The sequence below is a fragment of the Cnephaeus nilssonii genome (genome assembly GCF_951640355.1).
Source record: "Cnephaeus nilssonii genome assembly, chromosome: 9".
Classification (NCBI taxonomy): Eukaryota; Metazoa; Chordata; class Mammalia; order Chiroptera; family Vespertilionidae; genus Cnephaeus; species Cnephaeus nilssonii.
Window position 1 is genome coordinate 80,972,095 of NC_137080.1, and position 16,608 is coordinate 80,988,702.

General features: G+C 36.5%; 1 protein-coding gene across 1 annotated transcript in view; it reads right to left on the bottom strand.

The window, feature by feature from the left end:
• The window catches only part of CD2AP (CD2 associated protein), a 109,604-nt gene that overhangs the window by 21,779 nt on the left and 71,217 nt on the right, over window positions 1-16,608 (bottom strand). The window contains exons 12-13 of the mRNA XM_079780212.1: window positions 5,076-5,241; window positions 4,568-4,710 (exon numbers count right to left, since the gene is read on the bottom strand). Coding sequence (XP_079636338.1) covers window positions 4,568-4,710; window positions 5,076-5,241 — 309 coding nt within the window. The remainder of the gene's footprint in view (window positions 1-4,567; window positions 4,711-5,075; window positions 5,242-16,608) is intronic.

Here is a 16,608-nt window from a genome sequence, read left to right on the forward strand (position 1 = left end):
AGTGCACATCTTGGACTCATGATATATTAAACACTTTTCAATTTCCTTGAGTAATAACAATAGATTTAGACTGTCCATGTGGCATAAAAGGCATGACAACCACTTAACTCTTGCAATTATATTGTCACTCTGCCAGCCATTTAAATTTCTAAATACTGCCTAAGAAGACATGGAGTTTTTAAAAATCACAATGAAATATCAAATTGAGGGAGAAAGTGAACTGATTTTTATTGTTTTCAAGTAAACAAAAAAACTTTTATCAAAAAATATCTTAAACTGACCAGGAAAATTTTTCCAACATGAATTTCATTTTATTTTAAAATGGAAAACCAAAGGGTTAGAATAGACAGACAAACATGTACACTTTTAGTAAAGTTACAAAAAAAAAAAAAAATCAATGTGCACCACCTATTTATACTGAATAGAATATTTTGATTTCTTTTATAAATTGTTATCTTACCAAAATGGAGAAAGGTAGAATAATTTTCTGACACGTAAGAAGGGAAACATGGCAAACAGGCTAGGAAACAAAATCTGGAAAGAAAAGTCAAGGATAGAAATGTCTAGAAAAAAGACTAAACCAAAAAAATTATTTTACAAAGCAGGAAAAAGGAACAGTTGTAGAACGAATAGAATCAGTTCAATATTTAGCATATACCTATAACAAATAATCTAAACTTACATAAGATGTGTCCTGGATTTTAGATTTTTTTCTTTTGTTTTTCAAAGGGAAAATTATTATGGGTATAAACTTCAATATATATTTTTTTAAAAAGCATTTTTTTTATTACTCATTGAACACCAAGACAGTTTCTAAAAGGATGTTTTAATACTAAAATAAGTGGTCAGAGTAATAAATCAATATATTAACAACTCATTAATATAGCTGTTACTAAAATTAAACTACCTTTTAGTCAAGTTTTAGTCTTCAGCATATAGTAAATATGAGAAAATTTTAATTCTATGATCTAATAAAAACTATATTCTTTTAAAATATTTCAATATAAAAATGCAACTTATTATAACACTTGAAATCTCATATATATAAATGAAAATGCAATATTATCTTATACTCTCTAGAATGACATCAAGGAAATTATTAGAAAATACAAGTTTTAACCCAAGAAGAATTTACCACAGAAAAGCAATTTAAAAAGATAAAATACACCGTGGCCCGTGTATCTCAATCTCAGTGGTTAGAGAGTGGCCCTGGATACAAAAGGGTTGCAATTTTGATCCCCAGCCCCAGTTGGGCATGTGCAGGAGGCAATCAATCACTGTGTCTCTCTTACATCTCTCTCTCCCTCACTCTCTCTCCCTCTCTCTCTATCTTTCCCCCTCTCTTCGCGTCTATCGAAAAATCAATGAAAAAAATATCATGGAGTGCGGATTAACAACAAAAAAAGGATAAAATGCTACACTCTAAGAATACATCATCTGTGCTTTTGACATAATTACATTACCACTAAATTTTCTATTTTAAAACTAATTGTAAACTGTCTGGAAAATTAACTATTTAGATCACATAAAGTTTATTATTAACCAGTAGTGGCAGCGAGATTATCCAAACCAATTTTTGAATGAAGTGTTTGAAAAAGCAATTAAAACATGGTTGTAACAGCTCTACAATTTGTAGTACTATTTTATATCATATATGAGGATATATATAAACTTTTCAAAAGAAAAATAAAACCTAATTGGCTGCTCTAGGAATGTTTTCCTTACATGTACAAAAGTCAGAGTCTGTACTTATATACATACATGTGTTTTATATGCCTTTATATACAGGATTATATACAGGAAAATCCTATCTGAGAGGAGGATCAGGAATTTACATCCTTCCTAGATAGGAGCAGAAACAGAAGGAGATAGGAGATTAACAATGGAGGAGGGGAGCAGAAAGGAAATAACTTTTTACACCAACTTCCATGTCAGGCATTTTAGTAAGTATCATAGAAATTTTGGGCTAATTGTTACTTAAGCAAGAAAATAGATTTATAGAAGAAATATGCCAATAATGACCATCAGCTAATAATTTACAACCCACATTTTTTAATAGCAAGGTCAGTGTACTTTCTACTCTGTCATTTCACTTGAAATTATTTATTACTTTACATCATAATGAAACTCTAAGATTTTCGTATTTTTTAAAACCGTCTAAAACTTGTTAAAGGGCTATATTGATATGCTGCTTAAAAATTTTAAAACTTCAAACTGAGTCAAAAATATAATTTAAAATATGCCAAATTTGAGGCTGTATTTGATGCAGAACATAGTTTCTGAAGAAGAGGTAAAACACCTTTAACTACACGTACTAAGAACATCTGATATTTTAATAAAAAGAAAATAAGGAATAGCCTGAGTTATGGTCGAGACCATAAGCTACTATCAGCAGCTATGCCTTTTACGTTGATACACTACTTATGCCTACAACAGTACTGAAGAGAGAACACTTCTTAGTAAATATCTGCCACTTAAGATGAGCTCAATTTCCAAAATTTATATTTTCTGAACTTTACAGGGTATAAGTGTGGTACACCTAGGGCAGCCTGATATTTTATCCCTGAAAGAATAAAGGACAGCAGCTTGAAAGTCAGCTGTTAGTTTCTTGACCATATATAAATATCAGCATCTCTAAGTTACTCCCTTATTCATTTGATAAAGAAAGAAATCAGAAAATTTCAAAACCCTGTTCCACAAAGCCTCTTTGGTTCTTAATGAAGACTGAATAATGGCTATGGATGTAAGGTAAGAATTGGGACCAAAAACAAGGCAAAAAGTAGAACTTTTCAACCACCAATACTTTCACACTATTACACATCATTTTTATTAGAAATGTAGCAAAGGAAACAAAATTTACTGGTGATCGTATATAGAAAAAGTTTGGAAAACTAAAAATGGTTTTTATTTACTTAAAAAAAATTTTTTTGCAATTTTTATGACCTTGAGACAACCAAATGATGAAAAATATGAAAGAATGATACAAAGTAACAAAAAAATGCAGAATACAGAAGCTCTAAATATTACTTCTTCAGCTCCCAAAATGACTCATTAATATTTTAAGACTTCTGATAAAGATTGAAGATAATTGTGGAAATTAAAAAGGTAATGTCCATGGAGTTTTGATTTCCAGAGTTAAAACTGTGCACTTAATCTTTATTTCTCCAACTATGACTTTTAAAAACACATTTCCAGCTGTCTTTTACATCAAACAGAAAACAAGTAAGAACTGGTAGAATCATATTTTCACCACTAACCTCAACAGAAAGGAGTATTTTGAAAAACAGAGAATTTTATTTTATTTAACTAACAGTGAATATGAATAATTTTCATCAGATAAAACATACTGAACATATTTGAGTGAATGCCTCTAAAATATAACCAACATCTCAAATTCCAGAAATTATTAATGAATATGGCTTCATCCAGAACAGGCAGGATCCAAAATACATGATAAAAGGATCGATAAGACACTCAAATTAAAAAATTGTGGGAGGCCATGTTAGGTCAGAGCTTTGGTATTGGCAAACTGAAGAGGAAAGACAAATAAAATCATCTGAAGAATTTTGAAAGTTAATAAATAGTACATTTTCCAATATAGTGACCAAAAAAAAAATCTAAGTGTAACTGACCTTGAGTTTACATTAACACCGAAACTAAAAATATATTTAAAATATTAAAATTTAAAAAAATATTTCACAGAGCGTTTAGTATAAAGGTGATTTAAAAAGTTCCCTTCTGGTTTATATGATCTTGAACATCTGATGTACCTTTAGCTTACTCTGTTTAGATGTACCATAGAAAAATTAGTATTTGCCTCTTACAATTACTGTAAAGATAAAATAAGAACATATATGAGAAAGTGCTTTGAAAATGTATAAAAACTAAAAACAAATTCAAAGTACTATACAAAAACCATTACCACAAGTGTACAACGCTTTAATAGTGACACCTTTGACTTGTATCAAGACTTCCTCTGTTGCAAGTGTTCCATTTTAGAACTAAAATGGATAAAAGACTAGAAACTAATAAAGATGATTAATAGGCTGAAAAAATCAGTCTAAAACTTAATGAACAACATTTACCTAAAGAAGTAAAGCCTGCTGATATGTAGAAAGAGAGTAAGTCACAAAAAGCCTATTGTCTGAATAGAAAAGTATATTGGTATTAAGTAGAAAATAATATTCTTAAATGTAATCTAGTGCTGGCATTAAAGTCTATATCACCTCTTTATTTTTAATCTTCTAAAACTAAAACATCTTCAGATCTGTGTGACTTAGGTGGTGTGGTCATTCTATTCTGAAGAGACAGAATGATAAATGGATGAACTCTTAATTGCCATCTCAGTCCTCTGACCAATAAGAAAGTTTATGTGAATCATAAATATTCTGCTCATTTATCTTCTTTTATGTTTTTCTATTTTGGCTTCATAGATTTAAAACAAATTTTAATTAAATTCCACTGTATCTGTCCACACACATATTGTATATACAAATTTATTTAAATCGTTTCTGAAAACTATATTGGCAACTTTTAAAATGTACCAACTTTCTACATGTTAACTTACCTGTTTCTTTAAAGCTCCTAACTGTAAATGAATCTAGATCTACTGATTTTGGTCTAAGGGGTGACTGTTCAGAATCTAACTTTGGTTTTGATACTGGCTCAGTTTCAAATTTTGATGAAATGGCAGGCACTTCCCCATTAATTCTGAAATGAGAAAATCAAACAGAGGCAAAAATCACTTGTATGTGAAATATGACCATTTTGTAACATTTTAATTTAATGACACTAAAGATGTTATAACACTGATTTTTCTTTCTGTTCTATAAAATGATTTCCATAAATATTGACTTCTACCTTAAAACTAATCCCAATAAAATCAGAAATGTAAAAACAGTTTAATATGAGTATATTCACTGAATATAAGTATGAATATAAGATTAATATTTAATAGAGAATTATTAAAATCTATAGAAAAAACATGGAAGCCAAATACTTTAAAATTTTCTTTGAGATTTAGAAAGGCAGTCATGTCAAAGGCAGGTAAATTAATAAACTAACTTAAAACTTACCTGGCTACAGGTGGTAGTGGAGGAACTGGTTTCTCAGGTCGCTTTGGGTACACTGTTCCAGAAGATCTCAATAAATTATTGGCTTTGGTAGGTGGAGTAGGCTTCTTGGGTGGAACTTGTGGAGCAGCTGGTTTAGAAGGTTTCTGGTCCAGAATGGATTTCTCATCTGATTATTTAAAAATAGTTAACAAGTTAACAAAATAGTTAACCATGGGAACTGTTTAGGTTTTTCTATGGCTTAAAGCTAATGCCAGGCTGGAAAAGTGTGAAACAGAGCGCGTGCACACTGTTTTATGTTTTAAAGTTATAATAAGCCTAAATATCTAAAAAAAAAGTTTACTTTGGTGGGGTGGAGGGCCCCCAAATAAACTCTAATATATAAATGCTGCCTGGTTCTTATTGTCTTCTCAGCATCCTTTGCTCTTAGGGGTGGTATTCCACTCAAATATAATTTTACGCTAAGCTGAGAACAAGATTATCTAGACTTAAGTCCATCATATCACTTAGTAAAAATAAAGTAGAGGGAGCTGAAAATGAGTAGGAATCCTAGTGCCATTTAACATAATTATTTTGAAATAATCACAATGACAAAGAAAAAAAAATCAAATGTTAAGAGAAACTGATGCTAGGCTGATTAAGCAAAGATAAGAAAATTACATGCTATATTTATAATTCTCACCTTGGTATTAGAAATTTTATTAACATTTCATTTACTAACTCTATGAAATAAATGTGAAAATATTTTTTGGACAAAACAACATTGAGGACATTTTTAAAGAATGTTAAGAAAAACAATTTTATCACTAAAAGTGCATGGTATTAACACACTTCCTTGGATCATTTGAAATATAGCTTAGTCTATTAAAATCCTGGTCATCCAAACTTAAATTTCTATAAAACAGTTAAATAGATGTTTAATAAAAAAATCAGGAAAATGTTAAAGGACAGCAAATAGAAGTTCACTGATTAATTGAATATACATACTTCTTTTAACAGATAATATTCATGGAAAGCAAATGTAACAAAAATAAGACTCATCATCCCTGGTATATCTGTGATTAAATCAACTATAGTATACTGATTTATTATACAGGATGTCCCAAAAATGTATACTAGTACATAATTTGAATGATTATAAAGTCAGTGTTTATTAATATAGAGTCCATTTTCAAAAATTTAAAAAATTTACAGAAATTTTTTTGTCAATGTCTGTTTTCAAACTGATGACCATTCTGATCCAGGCACTGCTGATAACACGAAGCAATGAAATCACAGACATCAAGAATCATTTCCTTTGGTATTTGTGCACCCTCAATTCGTCGACTGTTGCTGGTTTTGTACCGTAAACTTTATTTTTTATGTATCCCCATAAAAAAAAAAAAAGTCTAGTGGCACTTTAGGATAAATTTTCTTTGTTCAAAGCTTAGTCTGGCTTCACCCATTATTTCAAATTAGTTAAACCTTGAAAGGAATGAAAAGTAAGTGAGTTAGCTGCTTTTAAAATGTGTACACATTTTTTGGGGACACACTATATAATTAATATATGATGGGCAATGTATTTGTGTACTAGATTTTAATTCAGGTAAAACTTACATAAAATTAACCATTTTAAAGTGAACAAGTCAGGGCCATTTAGTATATTCACAATGTTTTACAACCACCACGTCTACCTACCTCTAAAACCCTTCGATCTCCCAAAAGAAAACTGTTCTCCTTAATCATTTACTCCCTTTTCTCTCTACCCAGACCCTGGAAACCACCAAGCTGCCTTCTACCTCTATAGATTTACTTATTCTATATATACACGGAATCATACAGTACGTGACCTTTTATGTCTGGCTTAGTTCATGTAGCATAATAATGTTTTTGAGGTTCATCCTCATTATAGCAGGTGTCACTATTTTCTTTCTTTTTCTGACTGAATAGTATCCATGAATATAGCACAATCCATTCATTTATTGAAAGACATTTGGGTTGTTTCCACCTTTTGGCTATTGTGAATTGTGCTGCTATGAACATCTGTGTACAAGTATTTGTTTGAATACATGTTTCCAATTCTTTTTGGTATATATCTAAGAGGAATGGCTGAAACATATGGTAATTTTGTTTAACTTTTCAAGGAACTACCAAAAATTTTCACAGCAACTGTAACATTTTATATTCATATCAGCAATATACGAGGGGTTTAATTTCAGCACATCCTTGCTAATATTGCTTTTTCCATTTTTAATATTATAGCCATCCCTGTAAATGTGAAGTGGTAGCTCGTTGTGGTTTAGTTTTCATTTCCCTAATGACTAATGACATTGAACATCTTGTCATGTGCTTGTAAGCCATTTGTGTGTCTCCTTTAGAAAAATGCCATGTTACCCTGTCACTGTCAACATTGTTGTAACCACACAAGGGGAACCAATTTAGAAGATAAAGTAGACACTAAGGCCGGCAGAATGGAGAGAGAGAGAGATAATCCAAGTTCATGATAAATTATAGAGTTCGGGGTGAGGGAGGTCGGATGACCCCTACTTCTGGACTTCTAATTACCTAAGACTGTCTCCCTATTGTTTACGTAAGTTTGAATGAGGATTTTATTTTCTTTGCTTTTAAATCGTCCAACTTTTTTTATCCATACCATCACTACATCTACCTAAATAGCATGAGAACAAAGTTTCAGAAAAACATATATCTAAACAGGTCACACCAGTGTTTAAATTATACAATAAATATTGTACTGGGTATCCATATACATTATATACCTACTGTACAAGGAACAAAAGAACCAATGTCAAATAAGGTTTAGACACACACACACACACACACACACACACACTCCCTAAACCTGTGCCCTTATGAAGTTTAGTCACGTGAGGAAAAAAAAAAACTAAACTAATAGGTGACATACGACAATGAGTTATATGTACTTTTAGATAAGAGTAATTAAAAAAAACTAATTCAAGGTGACATAGCTGAATATTATAACTGAAACCTGGCAAATAAAAAGGAATAGCCATAAAAAGTTTCTGAAAGGAGTATAAGAGAGATAGGATTCCAGGGAAAGAGTACTATACCATGTAATTATGAAAAAAAAATTACTGGTATTCTATAAACATGATATAGTGGGGGCCTGTACTACACACAGTGATCAAGAAAATTATGAGAAATATTAGAAAAGTCAACAGAAGCCAGTTCACTCAGAACTTGCAAGGCTAGGCTAAGGCTAAAGTAATCAAGAAAGTCTGCTTTTGAGAAAAAATATTATAAACTGGATATTTCTCCCAAATGCAATAGGATGCATTCAAACACATTAAGTTGATGTGTTATATATAACATACACATATTCGAAGGAAAATACACATACACTATTTAAATTCTGAAACCCTTATCACTACTTTAAATCCTTTTTGGAGCAGGATAAGATATAAACAAACTAGAGGCCCGATGCACAAAATTTGTGCAAGGTGCTTGGCCCTCGCAGCCCCAGCTTCGTCCGGAAGGTTGTCTGGCTGTCCAGTCTAATTAGCATATTACACTTTTATTATTATAGAGGCCCAGTGCACGAAATTCATGCAGGGGTGTGTGTGTGTCCCTCAGCCTAGCCTGTACACTCTCCAATCTGGGACCCCGGTGGGATCGGGCCTAAACGGGCAGTCAGACATCCCTCTCACAATCCAGGACTGCTGGCTCCCAACCGCTTGCCTGCCTGCCTGCCTGCCTACCTGATTGCCCCTAACCGCTGCTGCCTGCCAGTCTGATCACCACCTAACCACTCCCCTGCCAGCCTGATCAATGCCTAACTGCTCCCCTGCCAGCCCAATTGCCCCTAACTGCCCTCCCTTGCCAACCTAGTTGCCCCTAACTGTCCTACTCTATAAAATTCTGTAGAGGAACCTAGGCATCAACATATTTTTTAGATACCCAAGTATTCTCACATGTGACCAGGATTGAGGACAACTGTACCAAAGCTACCTTTCTAGCTTAGTTCCTCAAAACTCCTCCTAGGTGCCCGTAGCCATTTCCTGAATATGCTATGGTTTCGCTCATTCTTTTCATATTCTCTTTCTGTACAATCACCTTTGCTTTCCTAGCCAACACATTCTGCTCATTTTCCAAGTCTCTGTATAATCACAATACAGTAGTTAATGTCTATTAACTATTCAACTAGCAATGGTCAGAATATTTTAAAAAAGAAACTTTTAAATCTTCCTAGTAATCAGCAGAAGCAAGTTGCCTCATACATAACTGATTGAATTTATATTATATGTTAGCATTCGTTAAGTCTGTTTCAGGTATGCTCATAAATGAAGAATATAGCTTGACACTTCCTAAGAGGTCAAGATTATTTTTAGGTTCAATCTGGAGAAAGAAATTAGTTATCAAAATGTTCTTTGTAAAACATTAGAGATAAGTATCATTTCCTTTTTGGTAAGCATGTTAAATATAAAATACAATAGAGTCCTGCCACAGCTCTCAACTCAATGTCTACTAGTATGTACTACAGATTGTGTCACAGATTAAAAGACACCTCCAATAATAAATGACCTTAAATGAGTCTGGTTCTGTTCTGTTTAGAATCAACTGAAAAATAAGAAGGCTAACCCCAACTTCTCAAACAGAGAAGAAATGCTGCTCAAGGAAAAGCGAGCAGATTCACTGCCTCTAATAATAAAAATGTGGAAACAGGCAAGGCTTCAGCAGCCTATTCTGTTCTTGCTGTGGATGTGCCTGGGGCCTTGGGGAGGTGTACTCGGGGGCGAGGGGGGCCCTCAGCCCGGCCTACACCCTTTAGCAGTCTGGGAGCCCTCAGGGGATGTCCTACTGAGGGCTTATCGGACATCCTTAGCACTGCCGTGGAGGTGGGAGAGGCTTCCGCCACCGCTGCTGCGCTCAGCAGCCCTCAGCCCAGCTTGTAGCTGAGCGGTGCTCCCCCTGTGGAGCACACTGACCACTAGGGGGCAGATCCTACATTGAGCATCTGACCCTAGTGGTCAGTGCGCATCATAGCGACCAGTCGTTCCGCCGTTTGGTCAATTTGCATATTACCCTTTTATTATATAGGATAAAGCTTTTGTTGTATCCTATCATACACCTCCCTGCCTGGCACCCCAAAATAACATCAGTTCATCCCTTCCTGTCATACATATTTCATGCCAACAATGAGAAAGTACACCAAGAATGAAATAAACTACTGATAGGTATATCTAGGAAAGCTTTTCCAAAAAGCAAGAGAAAAACTTAACCCTTTGCACTCGCTTGCTTTTTTCTCGATTCCTGCTACCGATGCTAACCGTGTCGAGTCACACTCGACATCTGAGTGCAAAAGGTTAAACTCCAAAGTGCTGATAGTACTAGTCTTCTGAGCCACAGCATTACTGGCATTCAAGGTACCTCTGAGAAAATCAGCGGCATAAAACTGCTACGTAGGTCTGAGAAGATACACATGGTGTCTTGGGGTAAGGAGTAGACAGTGAAGATTTAAACTCCATTCTTAAGATTTGAAAAAGTATCCCAAGGAAAAAAACATCCTCACTTAAGAGTCAAATGTAGGATGATCAGATGCATGTCTTCTAGTGGCTCCTTTTCCTCCCTCCCCAACACAGCAGAGCTTTTCAAAAAATATCTTCTCTGCAATTAGGATCATGAGAGATAAAAGTCAGGAACACACTTACTGGTGAAATATACTGTATTTCCTGTCAGAAAGCTAAGGCTCCTAACGTGGCACTTGGCATGGCTTGAAATGGCTTGCTCTGTTGACTGTGGAACAAGGACAGAACTTTAACGTATGCCTATTTTTATTTAAAAAGGGTTAATTAACCTATACCAATATTTAATATCAGATTGAAACTGGCTCTCTTCCCTAGTCCATTTTCCCTATTCTTTGCAACAAATCTATCAAAGTCATGTCAAGTTAATAAAAACATTTTGAAAAATATTAAGAGTTTTGTCTCTTGTTATACATTAGTCTTATTTCACTTATAAAACAATTCTTATAGTTGCAAGTAAACTTTGAAACCCACACATTAAAATAAGTTTTAAAATCTTTTCAGTGAAGCCCTGACTTGTGTTGCACAGTGATTAGAGCATCGGCCTGCCCATCAACGAGCCATGGGTTTAATTCCCAGTCAAGGGCAAGTGTTTTAGTTGCAGGTTTAATCCTGACACCGGTCGAAGTGTGTGCAAGAGGCAACCAATAAATGTATCTCTCACATAGATGCTTCTCTACCTACCTCCCTCTCTCCCTTTCACTCTCTTAAAAAAGAAAAAATCTTTTCAGTGAAATTTTGGTATTAAGACTTTAAGAGAACAAATGTCTTTTCTATTTATTTACATACTAGAGGCCCGGTGCACAAAATTCGTGCATGGGGGGGTGTCCCTCAGCCGGTCTGCACCCTTTCCAATCTGGGACCCCTTGGGGGATGTCCGTCTCACAATCCGGGACTGCTGGCTCCTAATTGCCTGCCTGCCTGATGGCCCCTAACCCCTCTGCCTGCCTGCCTGATCGCCCCTAACTGCCCCTGCATGCCTGCTGGCCTGATCGCCCCTACCTTGCCCCCCTGCCGGCTTGATCACCCCTACCTTGCCCCTCTGCTGGCCTGATCACCCCTAACTGCCTCTGCTTCAGCCCCCAGCCTAAGCCGCAGTCTGGCCTCCCTCTGCTGGAGGCAAACTGGCCGATCAGGGTAAGGTGCCACCCCCATCACCCCGCTGCTGCTGCCACTGACGGCCACCATGGCTGCCTGAGCCTCGGGCTGGCCCTTGCAGTGGCAGCCACCATCCAAGGCTTGCCTGAGCCTCGGGCAGCCGCTGCAGCTTTGTCCATAAGGACATCCAGATGGTCGTCTGGAAGACATCCACCCTAATTAGCATATTACCCTTTTATCAGTATAGATTTACCATTTCTGGCTTCCCTCATTACTTGGTGTACATCCAAATGTCTACATGGCATCATTTTCCTTCTCCAAAAAATAACTTTTAACATTTTCTATGTAGCATACAGTCTGCTGGGTATGCGTTCCCTCAGATTTTGTGTTAAAGTTTTTATTTTGCCTCCATTTCCTGAAAGGTATTTTTGCTGGGCGACAACTCAAGGTTGACAGTTATTTTCTTTCCAATTTTATGCTCTTCTTTGTCACTGCTTTAGTCAAATGTATTATGATATGTCTTAAGGTGGTTTCTTTTACGTTTCTTCTGCTTGGCATTCATTAAGCTTCTTGGATTATAGTTTTCACCAGATCTAAAATTTTTTCAACTACTACTTCTTCAAATATTTTTTCCTGTCCCCACTTTCTCTCCATTACTTATTTTATCAATAAGTAAAACCAACTGATATTGTCTCTCAGGTCACTGATGCTCTGTTCATTTTCCCCCCTAGTCTTTTCTATACATTTTAGATGGTTTCTATTGCTTTATCTTCCAATTCATTAATATTTTCTTCTCTATTCTCCAATCTCCTGGTAATTCCATCCAGTGGTTTTCATTTCAGATATTGTATACTTCACCCACAAAGTTCAATTTGGGGTTTCTTTTTATATTTTCCATTTCTGTCACCATCATGTTCAAATTTCTTCCACTTTCTTGAATACACTGGATACATTTACAATAGCTCTTTTAAGGTCCTTGCTGCTTTTTCCATTATGTCTTATCATTTCTGGGTCTCCTTAAATGGAATGATTTTTCTTTGAGTTATTGGTCACTATTTTCTCCTGTTTTTTCCCCCATATCTGGTAAATTTTTTAAAAATCAGATAATGGACATTGTGAATTTTATACTCTTTGGTGATATTGTGGGTTCAGTTCCAAACTGCCACAATAAAGCAAGTATCACAATAAAGCAAACTGTAATCTTTGCTGGTGGAGGAGTTTGCCTTCCATTTGTAAAAGAACACAACATCTGTAAAACACAATAAAGCCAAGGACAATAATAATAATAAAAAAGGTATGCCTGTAGGTTGTTTTTTTTTTAACATTCTATTGAATTTTGTTCTAAAATTAGTTTCATCTGTTTCCAAGCTAGGTGCAGAGAAGCCTTTAGTCTAAGGTGAGATAATCTTTTAGAAATTCTATCTAATGCCTTGTTAGTTCTTTCCACTATGGCTTGTAGGAACAAAATTTTTGTGAGTTCCAGAAATTGCTTCACCAAATGCTTTTCAGCACTTATTTCTCCAGCTATCCAAGTTCTCTTACACATGTGTGTAATTCAGTACTCAGCCAAAGCAAGCCTCATGGTAAGTTCTACAGGACCTCTGAGTGCTCTCTCTTATGCAGTTACAGCCATCTGGCACTCTGCCCCCACACTGTAGCTGCCTTGGCCTACCTAAACTCCAATCTCCTCAACTCCGCAGAAAAACTAAGCTCTGTCTGCTTCCTCTTTTCTGTTGCTTATAAGATGCTTCTAGACAATAAGCTGGCAATAATTTCAGGGCTTGCCTTACTTGTTTCAGTGAAAATTTTTCTCAGTATAACAATCCTATGCTACTTGTTGTTCAGTATCTGAAACTGTCAAATATTTTGTCGTTTCCTAGTTGTTTAACTCAGGAGGGAAAATTCAGTCTTTGCTACTTCATTGTGGTCAGGATTCTGAGGAAATAAATGTAAAAAAGCAGTATCTTTGATTTTGTTTATAACATCAACTCTCTGATCTCAGAAAATATGGGAAGTCAGTATCTGAATTTTAACAAACTGCTATTTGATGGAGAGGACTATAAAAGGAATATTATAATGTAGATGAAAGCAGCAACACACTTCTACATATCTGTACATGAGTTTCATGAGGGACAGATATTATAACCAAGTACTATAATGAACTGATCCAAAAATCAGACCTAATAATAGTGATACCACAAAAAACTAATCTGAGATTAAGAAATGCTTTTATTGCTCTGGTTGGTTTGGCTCAATGGATAGAGCGTGGGCCTGCGGACTGAAGGGTGCCAGGTTTGATTCTGGCCAAGGGCACATGTCTGGGTTGCAGGCTCGATCCCCAGTTGGGGGTATGCAGGAGGCAGCCGATCAATGATTCTCTCTCATCATTGATGTTTCTATCCCCCTCTTCCTTTCCCTTCCTCTCTAAAATCAATAAAAAAAAGAAAGAAAGAAATGCTTTTATTAAGTACTAGAGTCCCGGTGCATGAACTTTGTGCACTCAGGGTGGGGAAGGGAGGTCCATCAGCCTTGCCTGTACCTCTCTTAGTCCAGGAGCCTTCGGGGGATGTCCAACTGACAGCTTAGGCCTGCTCCCCCTAAGCCATCAGTCGGACATTCTTAGCACTGCTGGGAAGGCAAGAGAGGCTCCCGCCACTGCCACTGTGCTCGCCAGCTGTGAGCCCAGCTTCTGGCTAAGCGGCGCTCCCCCTGTGGGAACGCACTGAACACTGGGGGCAGCTCCTGCGTTGTCTGCCCGCCCCCTGGTGGTCAGTGCGCGTAATAGCAACTGGTCGTTCTGCCACTTGGTCGATTTGCATATTATCCTTTTATTATATAGGATAAATTACTTTTACATCATAAATAAAATTCTCAAATGTAAAAAAAAAGGAATACAGAAATCTTACACATTTTATGGTAAATGGGAACATGGGCCCCTTCCCATGCTCCCTCTCCCCCTCCCACCCTGTGGGAATATAGTGAAGGTCATCAGTAAGTGGACTGTGAGACCTTGGGAGATGAGCCAGCTCCTCAATCAAGAAAACAGCTAGTATTTTGATCTCACACAGTGGCTGTCTTCCTCCCCTTGCAGGCTCTGTTTTTCTCTTTTTTCTTTGCTCTATAATATCTTGTGTTGGCAAAGTCTGGTTGGCAGCAAAACAATAGTACTGGCCGCCCGCCCCCTGTGTGGCCTATCTGTAGGCCAGATGGGACTTAATGGCTCAACTTCACAAGTGGTAGCCGGTGCAGTGGGAAAAGCTTTACCGCATGGCCAACCCCGGTGTGCACGTACCAGTAGTCCTAATAAATCCATTTCTTTCACAGCCAGTCCTCCAGGTTATTTCTTTAAAATCGGCAAGCGTTACCCTGAGGTTTTGCCAAACCTCAGCGCTTTGCATTACACACACAAAACTCAATTACTGAATAAGAGATAAAGCTATGAAGATGCATAACATATTCAGGGAAAAGATTTTGGTTGTTGCATTTAGTGAGTGAAAACAGTAGTAGAAGATGGTAACAAAAATATAATTTGGGCCCTAACTGGTTTGGCTCAGTGGATAGAGCGTCGGACTGCGGACTGAAAGGTCCCAGGTTCAAGGGCATGTACCTGGGTTGCGGGCACATCCCCAGTAGGAGATGTGCAGGAAGCAGCTGATCATGTTTCTCTCTCATCGGTGTTTCTAACTATCTCTCTCCCTTCTTCTCTGTAAAAAATCAATAAAATATATATATTTTTAAAATATATATATATATAATTTGGAATCAGTTCTCAACAATACCAAATACTGGACAGAATATTGAGCAATAGAAGCTCTCAATCACTGTTGGTGGGAATGCAAAATGGTACACACTTTGGAAGACAGTTTAGTGGTTTCTTATAAAACAAAACATATACCGAGTGGCCAGATTATTATGATCTCTGAATGCATAATAATCTGGCCACTCAGAATATATATGTGTGTGTGTGTGTGTGTGTGTGTTTGTATATTAGAGGCCTGGTGCATGAATTCGTGCATGGGTGTGGTCCAGCCAGCCTGGCCAGGGGGAGGGGACATAGGGGGTTGGCCAGCCTGCCTGCTGGTTGAACTCCTGGTGGAGGGGACAATTTGCATATTAGCCTTTTATTATATAGGACAGGCATCCTCAAACTACGGCCCGCGGGCCACATGCGGGTGTTTTTGCCGTTTTGTTTTTTTACTTCAAAATAAGATATGTGCAGTGTGCATAGGAATTTGTTCATAGTTTTTTTTAAACTATAGTCCGGCCCTCCAACGGTCTGAGGGACAGTGAACTGGCCCCCTGTTTAAAAAGTTTGAGGACCCCTGATATAGGATATACACTGAGTAGCCAGATTATTATGCGTTCAGAGATCATAATAATCTGGCCACTCAGTGTACTCTTACCATATGATCTAACAATCACACTCCTTGGTATTTAACCTGGTGTAATGAAAACATATATATACACAAAAACCTGCAAGGAGATGTGAAGGGCAGCTTTATTCATAACTGCCAAAGCTGGAAGCAACCCTTTAGTAGGTAAACAGCCCCGGATAATAGAATATTAATCAGCACTAAAAAGAAATGAGCAATTAAACTCTGAAAGACTTGAAGGAACTTTAAAGACATATTACAAAGTAAAAGAAGCCAATGTGAAAAACTACACACTGTATGATTATAACTATATGACATTCTGAAAAAAGCAAAACTATGGAGAAAATGAAAAGATCAGTGGCTGTCAGGAATTTGGAGCAGGAAGAAATGAAAAGGCCTCTCCCACAGGATTTTTAGGGCAGCGAGACTATTTTGTATGATATTAAAAATGTACATGCCCAGCCGGGTGTAGGTCAGTGGTTGAGCATCGACCCAGGAACCAAGAGGTCGCCGGTTCGATTCCTG